A 16,512-nucleotide genomic window follows, 5' to 3' on the forward strand; every position below is an offset into this window, starting at 1 on the left:
ACTGTGTATTCAACTGATATCAAGCATTCTGCTTTATTATTTAACACATTGATTCATTCACCTGCATGCAAATATACCATGAAGTCACACAACCATTTTCGTAGAATAAAAAAACTTTGATGTCCCAGCTCAGCCACAGGACAGTTTTGGGAGTGATGATCCTGGAGGCATAGCCCCCGTGGGTGGGGAATCGGAGACAGTCCTGGTAACTGTATTACAATAATATGCGAGCACTGTTGATTCATTCACCCATTTCTAAAACATTATACATATTTAATACACATTACATATCCTGCTTCCATAATTTTACAGAAACATGTAAATGTCCAATGGAGGTAATCGAGACCATAGGAAAATAGATAAAATGTAGCTAAATGTAAGGTATGCTATCATTTACAAACTGTTTAAAATTAGTACTTGGAACTTTATTATTAGCATTTATTTTCAGAAAGCCAGACATATTCTGTCATCTGTCATGTAATCAGGGACATATACATACCCTTACATTTAGGGAACGCCTAAAGTGTTTATGCAGGATTGACTGGCAAATGGAAATTAATATAATGCAGAGGCACTTAGCACTAGCATAAGTATTTCAGATAGGTTATGGGTAGATTACATTTCAAGTCCAATTTCCATTATTTTTTCATGCGCTCAATATTTATAACGGGTTACTTGCGGACACTTCCACCAGACGGATATTAAATTGATTTAAGCGTTGTAAAATGACATTGAGAAAGTATGCATGAGTCTTCAGCATGATTTCTTTCTTAGCTTTACGGTGCAAGAATACCCTTGTCTATAATACAGCCAAATATACTGTATATACCTTTCTGCACCAGGTTCAATGCGTGTTCAATCATAGTGTAGTGACTGGTGTTTTTCTGTACTGGATAAACACTAGTCACCACTAAGACACATAGAACACAATTGTTTTCTACAGTATGTGCTCCATTCACACAGCAATGCAGATAGGAGGTGCCTTGTGGTAAAATGCAGACATGAAGCATTTTACTACAGCACACTGAGAGGCAGGGCCGGTGCTAGACTATATTGCGCTCTAGACAAAACCAGCTACTTGCCCCCCTCCCCCAAAAAAAAAAAACAAAAAAAACAAAAAAAAAAAACACTTCACCTACTTCACCCCCCCCCCCCCCCCCAGCACACATCCTCTTTCCCCTCAAATTTTCCACTCTAGCACAAATCCTCTCCCCCAAATCCCACCCCCCCAGCATAAATCCCCCCAATCCCACCTCCTAGCACAACCCTCTCCAAATTACCCTTCCCAGCACAAACCCTACCTCCCCTGCCAAAATCCCCTATCCTAGCACTAATCCCCCCTCCTAACACATCTGTTCCTAGCACAATCCCATCCCCCAAATCCCCCCTCCTAGCACACATCCCCAATCCCCACTCCTAGCACAAATCCCCCCGGCTACCTAGTTTTCCTAGTGGTAGCACCGGCCGTGCTGAGAGACACCCCTTGCAACTGCATTGCAGCACAACGCATTGCGCTGATGTGTGGACACATGAATGAAGCATTACTTTTGACACTTCAAATAAAGCTTAAAAAAATTTAAAAAAGGAAACCGTGCAATGCTCTGAATTGCACTACTTCTCACCACATCGCACACTGTGCCTAAAAACTGACCGTTGCACGCAATCTAAAACTATGCATTTAGCATGCAGGCAACGTGAACAAGCCCTAAAATGTATGCACAGAAACTGTAATTCAAGGAGAGAGGAGGACTTCGAACAGCAGAAGTATCAGTCCAAGCGAGACATCCTATGGACTGTACATTATGTCCCTTGTGCTGATTTGGCTCCCCAGTAATTGAATGTATTCAGCAATTCTAGGTGCGTGTGAATTCCTACTACACCACATGCAGTGGTTCCTCCGGCAAGCTCATACTTTACTACAGAATGTACAAGCTGGCTGAAGGTAACCACTGCATTCAGCTCACTTGAATAGGGTGCAACAATTTTTTGTGAAGATAATACAAATGTTATGTCATGCTTGTAACATAGCTCTCCCTGCATAATGTTTTATGTATAGTGAAACAGGATTACATATAGTACAAGCAGGGGCGGACTGACCATTTGGAAACTCAGGCACTGCCCGAGCGCCCGGGGTCAGTAGGGGGCCCCATGAGATGTTTTATCAAAACTATACTCCCCCAAAAGCTTGAGGCTCAAAAATGCTCAAACTCCGGATAGTCGCGTTTTTCAGCATTGGAGCATTTTTAAAGCCAAAAAACTCCTCTTCAAACAGTAAATTTATTTACAGCCTGAAAACTCCCCTGCCAAAAAATGCTAATAAAAGCATACATGTGCATGGACACATAGGATAACAAGCTGGGGAGTTTACTGGCTGTAGAAAAAAAAAAATGCGTTATGCCCGAAACAGCAGCAGTATGCAATGGTCATTGCTCCTTGTGCTCAGTGGTGGTTTGTATACAAAGAAGGTGATTCAGGAAAAATAAATAAAAGTCCTTTGACATCAAATGTTCATACAAAACAGAAAGAATAACTAAAAAACAAAACAGCATGCAAACCATAACATAGAATTATGCAGGCCATAGACGGGCCGTTTATCGGCCGAATTGTCAGCCGATAAACGAAAAAAATTGGTCGGCCCCATTGCCAATGCTGCCACCAATGTCCACAAAAAATGGTAGTTTTTCGTCCTTTGACATCAAATGTTCATATAAAACAGAAAGAATAACTAGAAAACAAAACAGCATGCAAACCATAACACAGAATTATGCAGGTCATAGACGGGCCGTTTATCGGCCGAATTGTCGGCTGATAAACGAAAAATCGGTCGGCCCCATTGCCGATGCTGCCAGCATGACCGATAAAAATAAACCAGAAGATCCACGAAAAAACGGTCGACGGGCTGGCCCCACGAACGGCGTGAATATCAGCCGATTTTTCATGCGGATGAAAATTTGGCCGAGAAACGACCAGTCTATGGCCTGCATTAGAGTTGATGGATAAACAAAACAACCACAGAGCAAACAGATTAAAACTGATATCAAACAAAAGGTTACTCACAAAGCATGATTGAGGATACAAAGATCACAGGCCTTTGTGCATAACAATAAAGACACAATGTACCAATTTTGTATACCACAATAGTTAAAACAGCATGATTAGAAGAGCCTAGTACATAGTTTCTAGCACAAATATTTGAGGGGAACTGCAAACTGCAGAGCAAACTGACTACAACTAAACAGGCAAATAAGCATAACCTAAAACAGAAATAGATTCACTCAAAACAGTGGCACTATAAAACGCCACAAAGAAATTATATATACTCAAGCACTGCAGGGACATGCTACCCACACACTTTTTAAAAATTTTTTTTTTTTTTTTACTTATGCTTGGCTCAAACACATGTGATTCCTGGGCATAGGTTTATGGTCCCCTGTTCCATAGTATCAATTCTATGTTTGTTCATGACTACTTGCCTACTTAATCAGTTTCAGAATATGTGCTCTACAATTTCCAGCTTCCCCTTTCCTAAGAACTATGCTGCTGTAAAATTTGTAGTATATGAAATCTGCACACCTAAATCATTGAGTTTTCATCAGTTAGACTCCAGTAGGTTTGTGTGTATAGACTAACTTTATGCTTTGTGATTTGTATACAAGCATGGTTTATAAACCATATGTTACATACAACCTTTGATTAAAAGGTTTTTGTTTTGTTTTTTTTATATTGTTGTTAGCTTCTGCCATGAGATAAATGACAAGGTCTACCATTTCAGATAAAGGACACCACCTGATTGTAATTTTATGTTGTAATGTTATAAATTGGAACATACATTGGTTCTAATCTATTACAAAAAAGGATACAGACTAAGGAAGTGGTAAGGATGGCAAGAATTGTGCCAATTGGGATAGACTTTTGAGCATCTTTGAGGTCCCCAGAACGATTGGATCCAGCCATAATTCCTGCAAGAGAGTAAAGAGCTGACTAGAGAATATCATTAAATTAGCAGTAGTCATATCCTTATCCATGGGCCATAGGTTCATTTGTAATAAATCAGTGTTAGGATCACCAACAAAAAAACAAAATATCCATCTTGTAGCATGGATACTAGTAGAAACCACCTAGTAAAAACCATATACAGACAGGCTAATGATAATAACCACAAGTCTAAATAAAACTGTGTTTAATATTTCCTAATCATTGTTTTTATTTTTTGATATTTTGTAAGTATACTCACATACTTTTTTATCTGCAGTAGTAAACTGCAGATAAAAAAAAAATCCCCTGCAAGGTAATGGCATAATGTGCTAGTGTTCCATATAACCAATGAAGTGACTGGTCTCAGGTGATACACAGAGATGAAATGAATCCTCCTACATAAATTGTACCTGCCGTCTTTCCTCTACATCCAAAGTGCAGAATGTAAACCTCATCTCTCAGCTCTGAAAAGCAGGAGCATAGAGCTGAAGTTACATCAGCGAAGAGAGCTCTGAGAGCTGATTGGAGGGAAAGCACACACCCCTTTCACACAGAAACAGAGTTGATAATGTCAATCACAAACTGTGCCCTCCCCTGTCACTGTTTTTCTCTTGGTGTCAGGAAAAATCTTCAGAAGTGATTCATGTGTATAGCAGAGGAACGAGGCAGCAGACAGAAATGACACTTCGTGCTCTGGATAGAGACAAGTACACTCTGTAGAGGGATATGCTTTGTTCGTATTTCATGGCTGAGGTTTACAACCACTTTAAGTGACTGTCGCTATACTACAGTTACTCAGTCAAGCAAAAGAAGAGTGTAAACACATCTTCTGTTGCCCACACTGCCAAACACTGCTCCTGTAAGGAGAAAATGTTCCCTGAAAGGGGACACTTTGAAAAGTGTCTGTCTCCAACTGGCTTCTTCTGCAGACTTCCAGGTTAATACTGTATCTTGGCACAGACCATGTGGTATGCCCTTATTGCTAAGGTGAAGTTTAATCCCACCTTTAAACAGTTATGCCTCAGTTTTGTGAGCAAATAGTATAAACAGCCAATAGCCTGGGGGGGGGGGGGGGGATACATGCTTCCCTCAATAGAGTTCAAGATAAAGATTTTATGGTAAGTACAAAAATCCTATTTTCTTTATCAGCCATTGGGGGACAAGGGAATATTGGAATTCCTAAACAGTCAGGACCAAAGGCGGACTGACAACTCATGGGGCCCCTGTGTCCTTGCCCAAACTCAAAAAAGCCTATGAAAAAAAAGTACCAGGGGCATCTTATGGGGCCCCCTACTGACCCGGGCCCTCAGGCAGTGCCCGAGTTTCCAAATGGTCAGTCCGCCCTTGGTCAGGACATCCAAAAACACTGCAGCTGAGGGGTGGACAAGAGCCACTGAGAAAACCAACAGATACAGAGCTCATACTGCAAAAGATTATCTGAAGAAATCATCACCTCAATCAATGCAAATTGAAGAAAGGCCACACAAAATATGAAAACTACCATGACCAAGGGGAGGACACAGAGAATCAACCCAGGGCTCCACAGCTAAGAAGAAACTGCCACTTAAAGGAGTGGTACACCTCAAATCAGCTAAGCGAAGGGTAAACCACTCATCCAACTAAAAACAGGAAGAACAATACACTACCCAAACAGGAGGCAACCAGACCAACCAATAATTTGGACAACAAGAAATAAATGTTTACTGGGCCAAGTCCAGGAGATAAACAAATTCTTAAGATTCAGCTCAAAGACACACACCATGTCTTAGTGAAATAAAAATTCAGTTAACTGCAGGAAAAACATAAACCTAGCATTTTAGGGAAAGGAATTGGACAAATATAGCATATCTAGATAAATACCAACCAGTTAACAGTAGGAGACTTAAGGTGAAGGCGCCTTGTCCTTGATTTCAGGGAAAGATAAGAAAGGATGTTACCAGATTAGAAAACTAATCCCACAAGAAATAGCCATGGAAGCGAGAGCCATCACAGCATAAAATCTAAAATAGGTAGAAAGAAAGAGCCCTCAAAGGATAACTACAGGCAAAATGTTTTTTTTTTGTTTCGGATAGAATGAACAGGGATTAGAATCTCTATCAGTTTTTATTGCTGTCTGTGCCCCCGTTAGGGCGATTCACCCTCTCTTTTTGTCCTGTTTACCATTATCATTTGAAGTGAAAGTAAAAAAAATCCCAAATTTTGGGCTGTCCCCAGAAAAGTAATAGAGGGGAAATTTTCCAATGGGGACACTAGTTCTGGTGACCTGGGGGGGTCACCAAAAAATTCCCTTAATTTGCAGGGATTTCTTCTCACTTCTTGTTTAGCTATGGAATAGGAAGGGAAGGTAAATCTGCTCAATGGGACAAAGATGGCAAAAATAAACCTTACAGGGGTTATAACCCTCCCTTACTCTATCCAAAATGAAAAAAAAAAAGTTTTGCCTATAGTTCTCTTTTAAAGTGGTTCTAAATTCATGTTTTAATACCTTAAGGCATTATCTATATTAAGGTAAAAAAAACAACTTCTCACAATCTAATCCACCCACCCCTAAACACTTAACGGACTCACAGATCCCGAGCTGTCCTGATTTGGCACAGCTCCTTTCACTTCCTGCTTTCACAGGAGACACTGCGAGCAGCAGGATAGGCCATAGGCTCCTGCTGCTGTCAGTCAAACTCCTGTGAGTCGTGGATTACCAGTGCTGTGCGTGTGTTGTGTGGATGCACACAACCCACCATGGGAGCATTGCCCGCTTGGGTGCCCCCTTAGCTCCCAGCTTGCTAAAGAGAACCCAGAATAAGGAGGAGTGGACAGCACCGGCGGGGGGACTGAAAGAGAGGAGGTAAGGGACAGCTCTGTGCAATATCATTGAACAGAGAAGGAAGTTTAACATCTATTTTATATTAATAAAAAAATTTACCTTTACTATCACTTTAGACAGGAAAAAAATGAAGGTTACTAACCCTGAATCCTGCGGAATGAGAGGGTAGGGAGATCAACAATACTTGCAAGTTAGTGTACAAGAACATTAAGATCAGAAAGGATGCATAGGACTCCTTACAACCAATACCTTCAATGCTTCTGGGGAGTGAAAGTAGCTCTGCAGGCCTGCCTAACCAGTTACCAAAAATATAAATTTAAGAATCATCCAACCCATCCCTGTAAGAAGCAAAATCCTCCCCCAAGGAATGAGGTTTACAGATCCTAGAACTATGACTAGGAATATTTGTTAAAATATAAAAAAAAACAAAAACAAAAAAAAAAAAAAAAAAAAAACAGGAGAGGGGAAGAAATCTAAAGAGACCTCTGCAGAAGACCACAGCTCTGGCATCTCCTGGTCCCAGGAAGCTCTCCAGACTTACACTATCTGCAGGGAATCTACATCCTGCCTACTGACCTTTCAGTGGAGTACATGACCTTCTAGTGATGGATACCTCTTCCAAAGAGGCAAGTAAGGGCAGCCAAGTGCTGAACTCTCACTCTTCAATCTGTAGATCAACATTTGAAAGAATCTGGAAAGCAGCATCTTAAAGAGTAAATAGAGAAGAGGCAAATTACACACTATCCAGCATGGGCAGTATGTAACCGCATCCTACATCAGATAATGTCCAACAGAGGTCAAGTCAGAAGACCAACTAACAGAAGGATTCTCTGATGACTTATGAACGGTCTGGTCTAGAGAATAAGGATCAAAGGGTTGGCAGCAGGATGACAATAAATCTCCTCCTGGCCAGAGTTTAGCGAACAAGTCCAGGTTTTCTTGGCTCAAAGAGACCAGCTTGGAGCCTTGCCAAGATTCCAGGTGGGAATAGTGGGAGAAGCTGAAAGGGGTTGATAGACCACACAGAAAGAGGAGAGCATACCAAATAGGAATTCCACCAATAATCCCACAAACCTCAAAAGACCCAAACAGGGAAAAGTCTGTTACACATAGACAAAAGGGTCAAAGGTTCAGCATAGTGTCTAAATGGTTAGCACTTCCGCCTGGCAGTACTATTATTATTATTATACAGTATTTATAAAGCGCCAATAGTTCACTCAGCGCTGTATATTACAAAGGGGGACAGGGTCGTTGGTTCGAATCCCAGCCACGACACCACCTGCCTGGAGTTTGCATGTTCTCCCTGTGCCTGCGTGGGTTTCCTCCGGGTACTCCGGTTTCCTCCCACACTCCAAAGACATGCTGGTAGGTTAATTGGATCCTGTCTAAATTGGCCCTATTATGTGTACGTATGAATGTGAGTTAGGGACCTTAGATTGTACGCCCTTGAGGGTTACGGACTGATGTGAATGTGCAATATATATATGTAAAGCGCTGCGAAAATTGAAGGCGTTTTATAAACACCTGAAGTAAATAAATGTCCACATGGAGTGGACTTTCTTAGTGAAGAACTGAGCTAAACAGCTCCACTTGAAGGTGACCCAAGATTACTAACTCTAGATAGTTGGTAAATGGTATTTAGACAAGGTTTGCAGATGATAGAACCCTCTGCATTGTTTGAACTACAAGAATTGGGGAAGCAGACTTTTCAGGAGAGGACTCCTGATCATTCCATAATGGGGATGCCAGAAAAAAGCACTAGGGCTTACATAAGGGCTAGTGCTATGAACAGGTTTATAAACTGTTCAAAGGCATACAAGAGTCAGGTCCATGCTACTGAAGTAAGCCATACGGACTAAACCGAGTTGACTTGTAGGTCAATAAGTCCCTCAGGAGGGGAACAGGGCAAGAAGAGTAAAGCGCCACAAAAAGGTGTAACCACCTGTGAGTGACCAATCAGTATTGGAATATTTTAGTACTTCATATATGACACAAGTAGTCAGAAAGGTTGACACACCTCTAGAACTAGTGCTAATACTCTTTGCACAGTGGTACAGCCTACACAGATCCTGCCCCTAATGAGGCTCTAAAACATTTAGTGGTAGCTTGCACTGGTCGGTTTGATTATTTTTGCAACTGAAAGTGTTTGAAATTGTGTGACAATTTCCATTTGTATGGCCAGCCTAAGAAACTGCAATAGGCTTAAAGCAAACCTGTGCTTTTCCCTTGCAGCAAAAGCAACAAGTTCACTTTAATTATGGCCTCGCCAGCAACATATACTTAGCTTTTCTTTACTTCCACTCCATTCAAATTAGCTGTCAGAAGCAAAGATACCACCCATTACTTCTGGGTACAGGGGAACATGCAACTAAAGGAGGGTATACAGTTTTTTTTTTTCGTTCAACCAGTGGGTTGAATGACAAAAAAAAAAAAAAAAACTCACAGATTGCTGCATCAACACAAGTGATGTGTATGCAGGGATTTCCCCCACTTTGTGTATTCTGACAGCAGGGACTCCCCTTACTACCCCCCCAAACTAGAATACAATAATTGGCATTTGCAACTATTGGCTGCAAGCACTATTCGAATGCTTCCAGCATGACTATTCAACAGAAGCCAGTCATAAGTCTGGGTTCTGCTTAACAGACAAGGGTACACATGGACTGAAATGCGTCCGGATTCTGCTGAACTGGATGATTTTCAGTACATTAGAGTAGATAAAACAGTGCAGCACTAAAATTATGATTCAAAACAAAGGAAAGTATTAGACGACAAACTGATAATAAAAGTTCAATATAAATGACAGTCTATGTGACTATAAGGTGCCAGGTGACTGGTTAAAACTCGATGGTGGTGCTCCGTGAAAAATGGCAGAATTACGCACTCACCAGATGAATAATTGTTATACGCATTAAGTATCACATCCAGAGATTTCCTCATCAGATATACATCTGGTCAAGGCTTAGGTGGTCCTCCGTCAGGGTAGTAGTCAGCAAATGCCCAGTAACAAATTACTCGGATCCAGCCTTGACCAGATGTATATCTGATGAGGAAATCTCTGGATGTGATACTTAATGCGTATAACTATTACGCATCTGGTGAGTGTGTAATTCTGCATTTTTTCACGGAGCACCACCATCGAGTTTTCACCAGTCACCTGGCACCTTATAGTCACATAGACTGTCATTTATATTGAACTTTTATTATCAGTTTGTCGTCTAATACTTTCCTTTGTTTTGAATCATAATTTTAGCGCTGCACTGTTTTATCTATTCTATTGTAAGGTTTATGTTGGTTACCTTGAGTGCTGCTGAGTGGATAGCGCTCACTTTTAAATTTTTACTATGATTTTCAGTAAATGTATACCCAGTTTTAGTCCCTTTCTCACTTTACAGCATGCAGGCATCTTGCCGCTCACAAGTACACAATGTTGTCATGTGGGGGCTGGAGAGGGAGTTCTTAGCTTTGTAAGCTCAAACAGAGCAAGGGGGAAGTGAAGAGAATGCAAATATAAACTGCTGGTGGAGCTGGCATTAAAACGAACCCAAATAAATATGTGCGAGTTGTGGACCAACAAAGACCTGCATAATTCCAGGCACAAACTCAGAGCAGACTTGGCAAAAATAGAATATTGAACACTTCAGGAATTTAACCAGCAGAGCAGCTATAAATACAAGCCAGTCAGTATAAACGTAGACTTTAATGTATGGCTAAGAGTTATTGCAAATTTACATATTAGCATAGGCAGTAGAGATGTCTGAACAATACCTGTAACTGATGGGAAAAAAATGCCAACAAGGAGGGTGAACGATGTTGTAATATCAGCCATAACATAATCATGGGAGAGGGACCCAACCGCTTCAGATGAAGCTAAAGAAGCCTTTTCTATGATCTCTCCTTTCTGGAGGTAATTGCTCCATAGGTTCTCTGACACAGAGTGAGAAAACAGAAAAACTGATCAACATGGCATCCCATAGCACACAATAAAAAAGTAGGGGTAACAAAGCAATGCTAATTACCAGATAGGATGCCACTGCTCAGACCTGGAATGCCTTGTATTTCTGTAACATTATTATGGAAAAAGTATTCATCACATGTAGCATTTAGAAGCCCAAGAGGATGACAGAACATATCCCACAAGTCAGACACTGAAGTTAAGTTGTCCTTCTGCACTGTCTTGGCACAGGTGCTAAACCCTAGCCTAGACAGTGTACGGTTCCCAAGCAGACAGACGCTGTATAGGAGAGAAAGAAAGACAAGTTTACAGCTGTGCACATTCTCTCCTGCCTGGCAGACACATTCCTCTCTCTAAAGTCTAAATATATACTAGGGCTGTTTCCCAAGTCTCCATTCACACTAGTGCAATTTCAGATGTGACTTGAGTCACAGAGAAGTGCATAACAATGGAGATCACATTGTTTTTAATGCTACCAGTTCACATCAATGCAACTCAGTATGGAATTATTTTGAAAAGGGTTTGTGGGCTACTTTGTTGTGATTCCAGTGTAATTTTGGCCCCACAGAATATGCAAACCACATCCAAGTTACACTACATTCTTAATGAAAATCAGATCATGGTAGTGTGATCCTAGCCCTAAGGAATCATTTTTATGCTAGCCTAGAAAACAAAAATTAAAAAACCTGATAATGTATTCCAAATTTACATAGTTTTTTTAAGCTGAGCTAATAAATAATTCCTGTAAACCAGCCCTTTTTGAGTGCAACATTATTGAAAACAATACAACTCATCTAAAAAGAAAAATATATTTTAATATCTTCCTAAAAACTGTAAAAACCTACACAAAATGCACTTTATAGAAGTATGGATATTAATGTATGTATCACTACAGTAAAGGAAATAAGTATTTGATCCCCTGCTGATTTTGAATGTTTGCCCACTCACAAAGAAATGATCAGTCTAAAAATTGAATGGTAGGTGTATTGTAACACTGAGAGAAGGAAAAGCATCAAAAAATTCAAAAGAAATGCATGTCTAACAAATTATGAACCGATTTGCATGTTCATGAGGGAAATAAGTATTTGATCCCCTTCACAAAACATGACTTAGTACTTGGTGGCAAATCCCTTGTTGGCAATCACAGAGGTCAGATGTTTCCTGTAGTTGGCCACCAGGTTTGCACACATCTCAGGAGGGATTTTGGCCCACTCCTCTTGGCACATCCTCTCCAAGTCATTAAGGTTTTGTGGGCTGACGTTTGGCAACTCGAACTTTCAGCTCCCTCCACAGATTTTCACTCCAGGACCTTAATGTACTTCTTCTTGAGCCACTCCTTTGTTTCCTTGGCCGTGTGTTTTGGGTCATTGTCATACTGGAACACCCATCCACAACCCATTTTCAATGCCCTGGCTGAGGGAAGAAGGTTCTCACCCAAGATTTGACGGTACATTGCCCCGTCCATCGTCCCTTTGATGCGGTGCAGTTGTCCTGTCCACTTAGCAGAAAAACACCCACAAAACAGAATGTTTCCACCACGTGTGACAGTTGGGATGGTGTTCTTGGGGTCACAGGCAGCATTCCTCCTCCTCCAAACACGAGTTGAGTTGATGCCAAATAGCTCGATATTGGTCTCATCTGACCACAGCACTTTCAACCAGTCCTCCTTTGCATCATTCAGATGTTCAGGGGCAAACTTCAGACAGGCCTGGACATGTGCTTTCTTGAGCAGAGGGACCTTGCGGGAACTGCAGGATTTCAGTCCTTATCAGCGTAGTGTGTTATCAATTGTTTTCTTGGGGACTGTAGTCCCAGCTGCCTGGAGATCATTGACAAGAACCTCACGTGTAGTTCTGGGATGATTCCTCACTGTTCTCATGGTCATTGACACTCCACGAGATCTTGCATGGTGCACCTGATCTAGGGAGACTGACAGTTGTTTTGTGTTTCTTCCATTTGCGAATGATTGCACCAGCTGTTGTCACCTTCTCACCAAGCTGCTTGGTGATAGTTTTGTAGCCCAGTCCAGCCTTGTGTAGGTCTACAATCTCGTCCCTGACATCCTTGGACAGCTCTTTGGTCTTTGCCATGGTGGAGAGTTTGGAATCTGATTGTTTGATTGCTCCTGTGGACAGGTGTCTTTTATACAGGTAACAAAACAAGATTAGCAGCACTCCCTTTAAGAGACTGCTTCTAATCTCAGCTTGTTACCTGTATGAAAGACACCTGGTAGCCAGAAATCCTGCTGAATGATAGGGGATCAAATACTTATTTCCCTCATGAACATGCAAATCAGTGCATCATTTGTTAGACATGAATTTCTTTTGAATTTTTTTATGCTATTCTGTCTCTCAGTGGTACAATACACCTACTATTCAATTTTTAGACTGATCATTTCTTTGTGAGTGGGCAAACATTCAAAATCAGCAGGGGATCAAATACTTATTTCCTTCACTGTAAATGCCAACTGATATTAAAGTGAACCTGTGCCCACATCATACACAATAAAGTATGTACATAATCTGGACAGGCAGTTAAGGTCCTCAGTCACCTCTGTACCTACTTGCGTTGTGAGAAAATTAAATTTCAATGTGAACAACACAGGCTCAGATTTTTTTCCATGATTACAGATCATAGCAGACTGTTAGCCCTCTAATGTACTGTAAATAACCAACAGGTGTTTTTCAGCTGTTAGAAGCCAAACCCACTCCACCAGCTCTCTATGGAAGCAATGCTTTTATTTTTCTCGCACGTGTTAATATCTGTATTTTAGGCCATAACATTATTGAAAACACCCAAAACATTATATATTTTCTGAAAGCAGAGGCCCTGTAGAATAAAAAGGTGGTCATTGCAATTTTTATGTTGCAAGAAATTCACACAACTTATTACCAAATCTAGATATTCAGTCTGTTTTGGGTATGTGGATACCATATATGTCAAGCCCCAACACTGAGTGCTCTGTGAAATGGCCATAAAATATGGCACCACAAATAATCAATAGGCTATGCTTTAATGCCTTTACAGCTCATCATTTTATCATTAACCATTACTTTTGTTGTCAAGAGGGGGCTCGGAGCTGAGAGATTCCATGTTCACAGTCTACAGAGGACAGAAGGGAATGTTCGTTCCGGGATGTCCTCCTGCTCGCCATCCCGACACTGTTTAATATGGTCCTGGGCTCCCAGGAGGAGCAGGAAAGCCCAGAACTCAAAGTGGGGTCTGCAGTCTGCAAACATGATCAGGAGGCTCTAAAGCTACAAAAGAAATAAACCTGCTGAACAAAATTATTATTATTATTATTATTATACAGTATTTATATAGCGCCAACAGAAATAGAAACAACCTCTTGTTTGCTGGATATCCCCAAGGTCAATAACTGGCTAGAGTCTTTGCTGTGACTTTTCAGCTTTTGCCTGACTCATGTTGCAGTGTAACACATGGAAACACATTAACGTGATTTGTGGTACGCTGCCCAAAAATGTTGCATGCAACTCCACAGTGTGAATCAGCCCTAGAAGCATCTAGAGAGGTCAGGGATGGCACTTTTTAAAACTATTTTACTGCTTGTTATGTAAATTGTTTAATGTCCATAGTCAGGGCACAGGTGCACTTTAAACTATTTGGAGATAACAGTGAACACCATCTGCTACTGGAAAGTTGAACAGATTTTTAGCATTTGTGCAGCTGTGGACTTTGTGCTGGCATGTAGATGTTTGTCACAGGTCACTGTTCTGCTGTTTAATGAAGGTCTTCAATTGCTAAACACTTGCCAAATTAGGTTTGCTTACATAATTCTTTATTTTTTTTTTTCTTATTTTTTAAGTCAGACTATGATGAGCACCATCTCTCTTATGTTTGAAATGGAGCAAGAAACCTTGTCTCAGTAGGTATATTTTAATGTAATAGAAATATTCTATCAATAAAATATGGATTTCAGATTTTTGTTATAAAAATCAGTTAAACTGAATCTATACACCTTCAGTTAAAAAATACAGCACTGCACAATCTACAATAACAACGTTTACAGCTTCTTGATCTGGCTCATTTATGCCTTTTTTTATTGACAAGTTCTGTTGAACATTAACGAAGGATGGTTGTAGACTTACGGGAATTCAGGTGGAGCAAAGGCAGATTTAAGTGCTCCTGCATAGATGGCGAGAATAGACAGTACGACGCAGGCCAGGAAGAGTGATGCCAACTTATTCACATAGCGTACTCCCACAAAAACAATGACAGACATAAGAATGAGAAATAATGTGCCATAAACACGCATGTTATTCAGCATTGCTGCCGAGTTCTCCGCCACGCCTTCACCTTTAAAAATTACAGCATCAGGAGCAATGTACACCTGCAGAGAAATATGAATGGTCACTAAATGCAATGTGTAAATGGATAACTTCAGTTACTGCACAGGAATTTACTAAAACTAGAGCAGCTGTGCATGGTAACCAACCAGCTTCTAGCTTCAACTTGCTCAGTTAAGCTTTTAAAATGAAAGATAGAAGTTGATTTGGTTGCTATGCACAGATTCTCCAGATTCTGACTGCTCCAGTTTTGATATATTACCCTCATTGACCTTTAGGCCTCATGAACAGTGGGCGTTTTAAAACCGGCAGTAGCGTTAGCTGTATTAAGTCACGTTAAAAATGCAAGTTTTTCTGGAGTTTTTGCATTATTGTTTAGCCACGCTTTTCCACATTATCATTTTTTTTAGCTTTTTTCTACACGCAAAAAAAGTTCTGGCTCAAAATCGCTGGTTTGTCACGTTTTACCGTGTTTACCAGCGTTAAAGCGTTTTTACAACTAAAAAACTCCTCTTGAAACTCACTAGTTCTGTTTTTATTTCCCAACCAAAAAACTCTCTGGCCAAAAATTGCTGAATAAAGCCTGGACATGAACACATAGGATATCAAGCTGGAGAGTTTACTGGCTGTAGAAAAAAAAAATGCCAAAAGCCAAAAACAGCTGCTGTAAAAACACCCAGTGTGCATAAGCCCTTAAAATATATTGTACATGCTAAAAATGTCTCCCAAGGTTAGGTTCACATCTGAGCAGGCGCAGAAAACTGTAAATCACAGCAGCAAAATCAAATCAAAGACTTTTTCTGTATTGCAATCAATGTGCAAACAAATGGTCTCTGTTATTCGAGTCAAAGACAGGCTTAGTGAGCATGAAATGAAAATATGATTGATCTTCCAGAATGCTGCCGAAGAGGTGTCAGGAGTAGGACCTCATGTGTGGCATTATCTTTTTTGAATACTTGAAAAATAAATTTAGTAATCTAATTGAAAGATAGTGAAACTTAAAAGATAAGTTCACCTTTGGGAACATGTTACATGTTCCACACGTTATTAGGGTAGAACATGTAAGATATCCCAATGCTGCAGCCGCTAACCGCTGCCCCGTACGGACAAGCAGATATACTGACAGGTCTGAAGAAGACCTACATGGCACCAATGATCTTCTGATGGCTGGTGCAATGGTTTACAGGCTCCTGCAGACAAAAATAATAAAATGCACCTTTTTTACCTGCAAAAAAATGTGCATTTACTATTTTTGTGCAAAAAGTGGCTTTTTCCTTTAAAACAAACAAACCAACCTATAACGATTTCAAAATCATTGCTAAATAGTTAGAGGGGCAGTATTAGGAACACTTAAAATGATAACACCCCGCCAAAAAAAAAAAAAAAAAAAAAAAAAAAAAAAAAAAAATAATATATATATATATATATATATATATATATATATATATATATAT

General features: G+C 40.3%; 1 protein-coding gene across 2 annotated transcripts in view; it reads right to left on the minus strand.

Moving 5' to 3' along the window:
* The window catches only part of SLC12A6 (solute carrier family 12 member 6), a 76,188-nt gene that overhangs the window by 31,001 nt on the left and 28,675 nt on the right, over positions 1–16,512 (minus strand). For both annotated transcript variants that reach the window (XM_089687032.1, XM_089687033.1), the window contains 4 exons: positions 14,861–15,102; positions 10,816–11,030; positions 10,565–10,723; positions 3,861–3,959 (listed from right to left, as the gene is read on the minus strand). In XM_089687032.1, coding sequence (XP_089543158.1) covers positions 3,861–3,959; positions 10,565–10,723; positions 10,816–11,030; positions 14,861–15,102 — 715 coding nt within the window. The remainder of the gene's footprint in view (positions 1–3,860; positions 3,960–10,564; positions 10,724–10,815; positions 11,031–14,860; positions 15,103–16,512) is intronic.

Source organism: Staurois parvus, unplaced genomic scaffold (assembly GCF_062004578.1).
Source record: "Staurois parvus isolate SC_StPar_1 unplaced genomic scaffold, SC_StPar_1.0 ptg000415l, whole genome shotgun sequence".
In the NCBI taxonomy this organism is placed as follows: Eukaryota; Metazoa; Chordata; class Amphibia; order Anura; family Ranidae; genus Staurois; species Staurois parvus.